General features: G+C 41.6%; 1 protein-coding gene across 1 annotated transcript; it reads right to left on the bottom strand.

Moving 5' to 3' along the window:
* Positions 1 to 1870: 1870 nt before the first annotated feature.
* Positions 1871 to 10658, bottom strand: ewsr1a (EWS RNA-binding protein 1a). The gene is given in 17 exon segments (XM_028997379.1): positions 1871 to 2251; positions 2330 to 2555; positions 2723 to 2820; positions 2942 to 3083; positions 3176 to 3295; positions 3420 to 3549; positions 4699 to 4814; positions 4967 to 4984; positions 5659 to 5696; positions 7665 to 7765; positions 7767 to 7858; positions 7961 to 8289; positions 8747 to 8945; positions 9236 to 9377; positions 9484 to 9535; positions 9687 to 9723; positions 10429 to 10658. Coding segments are annotated over 17 exon segments (1896 nt in total). The 5' UTR covers positions 10445 to 10658; the 3' UTR covers positions 1871 to 2211.
* Positions 10659 to 11101: the final 443 nt, after the last annotated feature.

Below are 11101 nucleotides of genomic sequence, written 5' to 3'. Positions count from 1 at the left end.
CTGCTCGGTGCCAGACCTAGGAACTGCCCTCTTGCAAGTGGGGGTGTAGGGGCGACACGCCCAATCCTCAACGGAGGTTTGATGATGTGATGCTTGAGCGGTACAGCCTAGCTTGTGTGGGTCTTACAGATTCTGTAATCCATACACTACAGAGTGCCAGAGCGCCATCTACTGTGTCAAGTTATGCAGAGTGGTGTGCAAACCGCGGCATCCGGCCAACTCACTGCTTTTTACAGGAGGTGTTAACATTCCTTCAGGATCATTATGAGGCTGGGTGCCATTTACACCTTCAGTGTAGCCACCCATTGCTCAAACGATTTATAGCAGGTTCCCACTACCCAGAGGTTGGTTCCTCTGTGGGATTTGCAGATGATGCTAGGCAGATTTAGTCATCTGGCCCCATCCACCATGGACTCGGGTGCCTCTGGAACTGCTATCATGAAAGACAATGCTTCTGGTGACCTTGCCCTCTCTGTCCACCCAACCTGCCTCACCATCCTAGGGGATGGCAGCATAAATGTGGCCCAGCTGGTACTGTATTCAGTTTGCAGAGTACGGAGAGCAGAGCAGCGTGTGGTGTGCCCTTACATAGAGAGGGCTCCTACAAGTGGGCAGGGAGGACAGTTTTATTCTCAATATCCAATAGGGAAGCCTTTACCCAGAACTGGAGTTACATACCCAGTAACTTGGATTCCACTCAACATTGAAAGTGAAGCGATTATCATTGTGAAACACAGCACAGCACATAGTGCACACAAAATGTTTCCAAATATCTGCTGAAATCCAACATGAAACTAACTTCACCGCAATGGTTAATCCATGTGTTCCCTGAAATGATGGCAGTAATAGAGGCAGGAACGATGAGTGCAGCCACTCGTTCCTCTGTGGGTGTCAGTTGAAGGTGGGGGTCAGACTGCGGGGGTCACCTGCTTCTTTTAAGCACCATAATGGAAAGAAATTTGACCCTAGTTCAACCAAGTGAAACACATAACTAGGATTTCCGTCAAACACTAGAAAGAAGAAACTTGCACATTTACACCTCACCACCAAAAGCAGTGATTCTGCTTTTTGAGATTAGACCAAACATCACCATTTTATTCCTCTTGACCTGAATAAACAAACCATTTTCCCCCATTTCTCTTTAAGTGCAAAAGCAAGACTAGAGAAAGAAGGAAAAAAAAAAAAAAAAAAGTCTTCTTTATTTTGGTTGTAATGATGTTGATTTCCACTTTTGAGAAATTCCTTGTCTTTGCCAGGTTCCAGTACTCCATGAGGTAAATTACACTTTGTTTCAGCCGGCGGATTTATCATCATGATTATGTGTGTACGCATGGATTAGCACAGGTACACCAGTTTCATGGATCACTCGTCAAGCTTTCCATACAGGGATTTTTACACCAGAATACATGTTCATTCTGGTAACTGCCCAGAGTTTTGGAAAAGCAAGCGAACTAATTCTACTTCAACACAGAACTAAAAGTATGCATCAGTGCTGTGTGATTAAGACACATTGTCCTGACTAATACCAGTAATGGCGTCAACATTTTGTAATGGCCTGAAATTTACTTCAAATGTGAAACTTAAAATTCATAACTATGATCAAAGCTGAAAAATGGTTATCCTGACTTCTCAACAAAAAAAAAAAAAAAAATCCCAACAAGGATGACACCATAACTAGTGCAACTCAGGATTTTATTCTGATATGGCACCTTAGGTACCACCTGCTACATTCAAAATAAGGTAAATTAATGTACCCTGCTGTTAAATTAGCAACTTGAGAGCACAATAGGACTGTGGAATGTAGTTTAAAGAGGTTACTGCCCATTTAAATAATCCATGATTAATACAATTTAGTCACACTCATTAAACAGACATTTTAAACTTGTTTTTTTAATTCTGTATTTTAACAAGTTGGGAGGAAAGCAAAACAAGGGTAAGAAGAATTTTAAAAAATGCTTAGCACAAGGTGCACAGATTACACAAAATACACGTGCCACAAATCCGATATGCACACAAAACAGCATGCACCACGTCATAAAGCACACTGGATGTTCAGCAAAACAGACAACTAAAAAAAAAAAAAATAATAATAAAATACAAAGTTCACTGATTACTACCTGCCAAGCAGACATACTTTCCATTATAAATACTGAATTTTAAAACCATTTGAGGGAAAGAATAGCTAATAGGCATGGTTATGTTGTAAATCCTTTAGTAGGGCCGTTCCCTCCGATCCTGTCTGTGTTCTACCCTGGAGGGGGGAATTACACATTAATAAAATACTGATAATCTCTTCTATTAGCACGTCGTACAAAACAGTAGTACTCACTTCATGTCCATCATCTTGCCAGGTGGCCCCATTCCTCGCCGCCCTCGGCCACCCATGTCATCCATCGGTGGTCCGCCACGACCTCTACCTCCTCCAAAACCTCCGCGATCCATTCCCCGCCCACCACGGAATCCACCTCCACGGAAGCCACCTGCCCCCCCAGGGCCTCCACGGTCCATGCCTCTACCACCACGCATGCCAGGGCCTCCACGACCGCGGTCACCACCTGGGATGGGGGGGAAATGGGACTTTTTACAACCTTCAAATTTAATCACCATCTACCATTAATACTATATTATAATTACTTCCTCAGAATCATTTCATTCCACATTTTCCAAATGAAAACTTTGAGACAGCTCAGGATTAGAGATGCACGCAACCAAAAGTGCATACCTGGAGGGGGAAAGGGAGGGGGTCCAAAACCCTCAGGTTTGGGTGCCTTGCACTGGTTGCACTCCATCCGCCAAGCAAAGTTCTGATTACCGCAACCCCTGAAGCAGGACAAACAATTTAGCCATCAGATGCACAGTACATTATGTCAGTAATTAAAGAAATTACTAATCACCAGCAGTATAAAAAGCCACACTGTTTGAGTGCAGAACTGTCACTTACGCATTGGGGCACTGCCAGTCTCCTGCTCGTTGCTGCATGTTGCCCCCGGTAGGACCCCCACGGCCCATACCTCTGGGACCACCACGCGGCATGAAACCTCCACGGTCCCCACCACGGCCCATACCCCCACGCACCATCATTCCTGCAGAGTACATTTAGGCTGTATGATTCAAGAATGAGACACATGCAAATGTCTGAAATGAATTGTATGTTAAGCATGTGAAGATTCCTTACCTCCACGCCCCATCATGCCACCTCTGCCATCTCTCATGGGCATTCCTCCACGCATCATGCCTGCCATGGGTTTCCGCCGAGCCATAGACACTCTTAACTTCTTCCCCTGGTATTCTTTGCCTAAAGAATACAAGAACACAAAATAAAACCACACATTAACAAAAGCATATACCAAACTTAGCAGTTCCATTTGATCAATTATATATTCATGTGCTTCGTTTCATTTAAAATCACAAAATCTTACCATCAAACCATTCTACTGCTGCCTTTGCAGATGGGGGCTCCTCATAAGACAAGGTAGCATCTCCTTTGGGCTTTCCTGTTTCCTTGTCGGTGTAAATGTTGATAGCGTGCAAGCCAGTACGTTTATTGATCTGAAATCACAGGAGCATATAAAATCATTGTGGATTAATTATGATGTGTGTGTGTGTGTGTGTGTGTGTGTGTAAATATATAAATATTTATATATATAAATAATGTGTCCTATTCTACACATACAGTGTATATAAAAATAGGACAAATGAGTCTTGCCTACAGGTGGTTTGAGGCTACATAAGCGCTGAATATGAATGTCAACAAGTACTGTGATATACTGAAGCAGAGCATGATCCCACTCCATTTGGAAACTGGGCCACAGGGCAGTACTCAAACATGACAACGACCCCAAACACACCTCCAAGGTGACCACAGTCTTGCTAAAGAAACTGAGGGTGTTGGACTGAACAAGCAAGTCTCCAGACCCAAACCTCACTGAGCATCTGCAGTGCATCTTCAAAGCACAAGGTCTCTAACCAACACCTGTTCTGTGACGTCACAATGGCTGGAGGAAGACCTGTGAAGCTCTAGCGAACTAAGGGTGTACTCACACTAGGAATGGTTGCCAAGAACTGGGCCCCGAGTATGAGTATTTGCGCCGGGGCACGCTTACGTCATTATGGTGCGACGGTTTCGGGAAGAGCAGCGCTCTCGCTGAATGCAATGAAGTCCAGTGCTCTTGTTATTTTTTGGCTGGTAATTTTGAGTCACAGCACAGTGACACAACGAAATGTGTCCCCTCCTTTTAACAATCACCCTTGGTGAGCAGTGGACAGCCATGACAGTCTCCCAGGGAGCAGTGTGTGGGGACATTTATCACCACTGCCCCTAGCTTTACATTTACATCATTTATCAGATGGCCATATCCAGAGTGACTGGTATGCACGATGAAGATAATCCTGGAAATGTCAGAATTTTAAAGCATTTTGTCCAGCTGTTCTTGTACACTCTCATCTGCCCAAATTTCCAACAAACACGGCACCTCTCCATCGACCAAAGCAACCCTTTCCCTGCCATGTTGGTTTTGGAGTGTTGCAAAAACGTGATGTCACGCGTCTTGTTCAGTGCTCCAGCACAGTTAGCACTCACACTACATGTGAACTCTCATCTCTTCAGTGTTGTCCCAAGGACAGATGAAAATTGTTTGCAAAAATTTTAGGGGTGTACTTTTATTTATTTAAACACTGAGATATAATTTCAGCACTTACCCTGATAATCCCACTGTGCTTGAAAAACTCTGCCATCTCATCAAGAGTAGCATTTTCTGTTAGACCAGTGATGTAGATAGTGCTGTTCTCAGAGTCATCCTGCTCTTCTGGTCGAACTGCCCAAATATATTGTACATTTATGAACAACATGAAAAGACTCTTGTAACATGAAAAGCATATTGTAAGTAAACAATTTGTTTTGTCCCACTCGGACACAGGTCCTTCAAATCCTTTGGACAACCTAAATAAAGCAGTAAGAAGTACTTACCAAAGTCTGAGTCCATTCCTGATGCACATTGAACATGTAGGAAATGGTAAAAAAAAAAGAAAATAAATGAAAGTCAGTACAGATATTAAAAAAAAACCCAAAATGCAGTACTAAGGCTGATTAAATTAATATTACCCAAGGCACACTTAAGGCTTTAATGACCTTGCATTGTTTACATAAAAAGGAAAATTAGACTACATTGTGTACCCTTGTATTTCTGAGAACTCATTTTTAGAACCTAAAAGCCAAATTGAGTGTGCCTTTTAATATAGGAAGTGGAAAAACTTTCAAAAAACACTGTTCAACCAGTACCAAAATTTGAATTCTTACCCAAATGCCCCAGAATTTTATATATGTGCATCAGTAAGACATGTGACTATAAGTCAGGGACCGTTTACCATGAAAAGAAACCATCTACAGGGTTTTACTGCTCTAGTAGACCTTGTACATTAGAGACTCAGCGCCACTTTAAAGTATTGTTGAAAAACCCTTTTCTTTAACCATTGAAATAAGAATCCCATAGTGAAAAGGTAAAATTAGCCGGGAGTATTGTTTTTTTTGCATCGTCTCATGAATTGAGAGTTATTTACCCCTGAAATTTCCCCAAACATAACCAGTAGAATTGTCAGTAGAATAAGCAAAATATCAGTTTGCAAATCTAGTGTATGTTCTTGGAACTCATTTAAACTTACCACCAGGCTTAATGAAGCCACCTCTGTCTCCCGTGCTGCTGGGGGGGCGGAATAAGCGCAGATATGAAGGCGATTTCCCTTTACAACAGCCACTTCTTGACCACATTGATTGGGGGACTGAAGAGGCCACAATTCTCATACTAAACTTCCCCAAAATCACCCTTTCCAATCAAGACAGCCTCTTTAAAGTGACATGTTTATGAGGGGGTGTGAAGTTACAAATCCTCTATGTAATGGGTTAACCTTGTTCAGTCACATGTAAAGGGTGGCTGTACAGTTCTCCGGTGGCTATATTTAAGAGGAAAGTGTTAAACTAGAGGGTGGAGACACCACCACGATCCAGTCTTTACATACAGATGTTTTAATTGTTTCAGATGATGCTCTAAAAAGATCAAATCTGTCAAGAAAAAAAAAAAAAAAAAAATCCCAACCCCTGCACAGACAAAAACCAAGGCATAGCACTGTGCACTAGAAAAACAGCTGAATTGCTTCTACATAGCACAGGACTGGAGTTGCTGAGCAGTATCTGAAACAATCGGTGTACAGAGAGCTGGAACATGCAATATAGTGTACAAACAAAAAGATAGTTACACCATTACTTCTTTTAACAATGTTTTTAAATTATACAAAAACAGAAGTTCTTAATGCCCCCACTCCCACTCAAAAAAGCAAAAAAAAACAAAAAAACAAACAAAATAAAAACAGTTTTTTCTTTTAGACAAAGTAGCTTTCCCGTTAGTGTAACACCACTTTCAACATCTGTTGTCCCCTCTTTTTCAAAAGGTGGCCGGCCCACACTGACAAATGAGTTGTTGTACTTGTAAAAGTATAGAGGTGTGTTTACATGGCTCTCACTTTGTAACCTGTAGCATATAAATGCGACAAAGCATGTTAAAGAAAAATGTTCAGAGTAAATCATTTCACACAGAAACATGCAATCCAACTCATTTTTTTTTTTTTTTTTTAAAACCACAGTTTGTTCAGCCTGACATTGCTTACCTGCCAAGGTTAAGTACATGATGAATGCAGAGGAGGTGCTTTATAAAATGGCCCTTCAACCTTTGTAAAAACCTTTACCTAGGGCTTGATTTTAGGCAAGACTGGTACGCAAAAATAATTATACCTAGAAACGCATTTACACAAGTTAACTAAATGATTCTCAATTTACTTCCCAATGCCCATCTCACTAATTGTTTAGCATGTGTCATGTCAGTAAAAATAAAATGCAAATAAACCGTGTGTGTGTGTTTTTAAAAACCCGTTGCACAACCACTGCATTCATCTTTAAAAACAACGCTTAAACACTTCCATTGTAGATCATGAGTTTTCAATATAAAGCATATTTTTGCCACCTTTCAGGAAATACTGTAGAAGTGCTAGTGAGAACTATGAGATCTAGGTTGGAAAAAATAAATTAATAAAACCACCAGAAGCATAGCTTTATAAAAAGTCCTAAGAACATTATTTTATGCTGCTATGGTTGACCTCAAAAGTGACATGTTTTATATAGCAGCACTTAATACTATAAAAAAATGTGGGGTTGTGATGTGGATCTCCCTCCACTTGCTTGTAGAGTATAAAGTTTTAGCGCAGCTTCTTTGGACAGTGGGCTATGAGCATGCTCCTTATGAAATACTACACTCAACAGTAAGTGAGGAACCAAATTGTTTTAAAAAGTGAGACTTTGTAGGACCAAATATAAAGATTTCAGGCTTGATACTCTGACAAAGACCCAACACCACCTTACCTTCAGCCAGGGTTTAGCAGGACTAAGAGCAACCACCATGACTAAAGTAATAATTCACTGAGAGAATCTATGGTTTAAATGCAATGCCATTGCTCTCTAGAGAGCTTTAATGTCAAATATATAACATTATACACTATACATTGTAAGTTTTATCAGAGAGTAGGTTCGCTCTTAGCCCTGGTCACTGGCTGTTCACAGCACCTGGAAAGAGGAGAGAGTATTAAGTGAGATGTGAAGATAGGAGCAGACAAACACTTACCCCATGCCTCCACGGTTCATGCCTCCTCGCATGCCACCGCTGCCTCCTCGCATCATTCCACGGTCAAACCCACCGCGGCCACGCCCACGGCTGTCCCCCCCCACCCATACCACGGCCCTCCCCATAGCCACCAGGCTCAGACCCTCCGTAACCACCTCCGCTCATTCCACCTGGATGATCCTGTCTGTAATTGCCTAGAAAGTCAAAAGGACAATGGTTATCTAATCAGAAATTTGATTTTGAAAAATAACACTGAATACAAGACAAATTAAAGACTTAAAAAGGACAACACTCACTGTACTGGCTAGGTGGTTTATAGTCTCCCTGCTGGCCATAACTTCCTCCCCCTCCTCCTCCTCCTCCCTGCTGGCTGTACTGACTAGCTGGGGACTGGCCATATGAGCCAGAGGGTGGAGCATAGCCAGAAGGTGGTGCCTGCTGCTGAGGAGGGGCTTGTTGCTGCTGGTAGCCACCCTGTTGACTGTAGGAGCCCTGTTGGCCATAGCCACCCTGCTGACTCTGGTATCCACCCTGTGAGGGCTGCTGAGAGTAGGAGCCTTGCTGAGGCTGCTGAGAGTAGGAATTCTGCTCATAGCCTGCAGGCTGCTGGCTGGCACCACCATAGCTGCGTAATAGAAAATTAATAAAGCATGGTTCAAAGAATAATCATTTCCAACAATTAATATAAACACCATTGACCAAAACCAATTATTACAATTTCAACCTACTTTATTTTGAATGCAATTATTCACTTTTGCACATTATCTGACATTTGCGATGAAAGGCAAAACATTGGGTCCGCAAATATAAAAATGAGCTCTTTCCCTTCTTCTAGATGCAATTTCAGGGTAAATGCAGTAAATGCATTAAAAAAAAAAAATTTAAGCACTGATTAATGTGTGTCTTACAAACATTCACACTCAACCTTAAGGACCCTTTTTTTGATATTGTAAACATGTTTAAATGCCCGCCGCAGCTGACTAGATGTGAGACATGGTAGAGGGCCTGATTTGGTGAATTGTGTCATCCGTCGAATTCTGCCCAGTCATTGCACGGATCTCTGACAAAGTGGTGGAACTAACCTGGGTGGTGCTGAGGAACTAGGCTGCTGTCCATATCCAGGATATGCTGGCTGGCCTCCATAACCAGACTGGCTGCCATAGGTGGCCTGGCTGCTGCCTGAAGTAGCTGGGGTCGAATTGGAGTCATAACTGCCAGCTCCATAACTTTGTACTGACTGGCTGTAGCCCTGAGGGGCTGTAGGAGCAGCATTATATCCACCTTAAAGGGAAGTTGGGCCATTAAATACAAGTTATAATACAGATGCATCTAAATACTAATGCATTCTTTGTACCATCTATAAGATCTACAGTCCAACTAATTTAATCATTAAACCTTCCTTAGGTCTGATCTGATGAGTATCCGAAAGCATTGAAAAACATTCATGTTCACACCATTTTCTACACATTGACAGTAATTAGAACAAGATTTGATTTCAGTACTGATTCGACCCAACAATCTTTTACAAAATCTCTTACACAATCTACTGAAAACAAGAAGTCCTCACTCACTTGCAGCTTGTGGTTGTTGCCCATACGAGGACCCATAGGCCTGCTGGGAGTAGCTACTGGAAGAGCTGCCTGTCTGGGGGTAGGTAGAGTCAGCAGGCTGGCTGTATGAGCTGTAGCTCTGCTGCTGTCCATATGCCTGTTGCTGTACACAGGAATTCATTTCAGTCATGCAAGGGCATGATAGGGATGCAAAAATATTTAGTAACCTAATTAATTGTCTGTGGGAAACTGCATTGTGGACAGCTAACCTGTGTGCTTTGGCCATAGGCCTGCGAGGGCTGGGCAGCATATGAGCCATACCTGAAAGCAAAAAAAAAAAAAAACTGTTAGGAAACTGCTTGAGCTAAATGTATTAACTAAAATTTTATTATACTGACAAATGGACAAGTATGGTAGATCTTGAAACTGAAAAAAGGCAAAGGTGTTCAATAGTGAAAACAGATGCACCAACCCCTGCTGGCCTCCAGCCTGGCTGTAGGAATTGTAATCTGAAGACAAAAAAAAATAAAAAATTATTAAAAGCAGTGTAAGTATTTACAAAAGACGTCTAAATTGAACTGCAATACATTTTGAACAAATAGGATTTTGCCGCAAATTCAGCCATGCATGTATTATTTAGTAGCTTTATGTGTCCTTCCCATAGCCACCGAGCCGCGCTGAGGTCTTACCATAGAGGCATATAAGGAATTAAATATGGCTGATTAGATACAAACAGAATCAGACACAGGCGGATTGGCATAAGTGGCCAACACACACAAAAAAAACACTACATTCGCAATAGAATTTCTGATTTCCTGTTTCCAGGGCAACCCGGCGTTTCATTCTCAATTTTCCAGCACGTGAACACGATGCGACGCAGGCTCGTTCAAACAAGGAGGCGCGCTAAACCGCAAAGGCGCGCCAACCTAGCTGCTCTGCTAGTGATGATAATCTAACGTGTTTGTATTTCAGGGAACGGTATAGACGAACGTAAAGGAGGAAAAAAATATGGAAAAAAAAGATGGAAACGCCACGAACCGCCCCACCCCCAACAATACACACACATGTCCTACCCTGCCGTACGTACATGAAAGAACACAATGCTATCTAGTTCCAAATGGTTCAGGTTAATAATATCCGTTTTCGCAAAACATCACGTAAACAATACACGGGAATATAAAGTCAAAAGAAAAAAAAATCCCCGTTGTCCTTACCCGCTGCAGACGCCATTTCGTGTCTCTACCGGCAGCTTTGGCGCATGCGCAGAGTCTAATATTTTAGGCCATACCAAGTTTATTTGTGGCGAAGAAACTCGTTGCATAATTGTTTTGATAATAAATTAGATGATGCCAATCTCCAATCAATATAAACGTACTATGATATGTAAATAAAAACATATGGATAAATTGTTGGTTACCTCCTATTCTTATTAAAACATTTCTGGCGACCTCTTTCAAACGAATGGACTCTTCCAGGCCACGTCAGGATGGCCTATATTTGAGCGGGATGGCGTAGAGCAAATTTAAGATATTGGTATTTTTGTTTTAACCACTTAAATGCGTCATTGTAAACGCCAATACAACATAATTCAATACAAAATAAAAAAAAAGTCAACGTTTAAAAGTGCTAAGCAGATTAACAGCATTGGTTTATTTCAAAATACTGCTGCAAGATGCCTATATTTGTATGTATATATGTTAAGTATTATCTGTATGTATAGTTTATGAGTCGATGGTATCTATTTCAGGGGTGGATATAATGCATTACACATTCCATCAGCTCTGTTCTTCATTTAGGTCTAACCTGAATCTATAAAACAGTCCAGGGTGACTTGAGTCTCAACTAACTAAAAACTACAGTATGCTTTATATGGTGGTGTGTTTTGCA

Source organism: Denticeps clupeoides, chromosome 1 (genome assembly GCF_900700375.1).
Source record: "Denticeps clupeoides chromosome 1, fDenClu1.1, whole genome shotgun sequence".
NCBI lineage: Eukaryota > Metazoa > Chordata > Actinopteri > Clupeiformes > Denticipitidae > Denticeps > Denticeps clupeoides.
The sequence above is the reverse complement of the archived record's forward strand: the minus strand, read 5'-3'. Positions and strand labels throughout refer to the sequence as shown.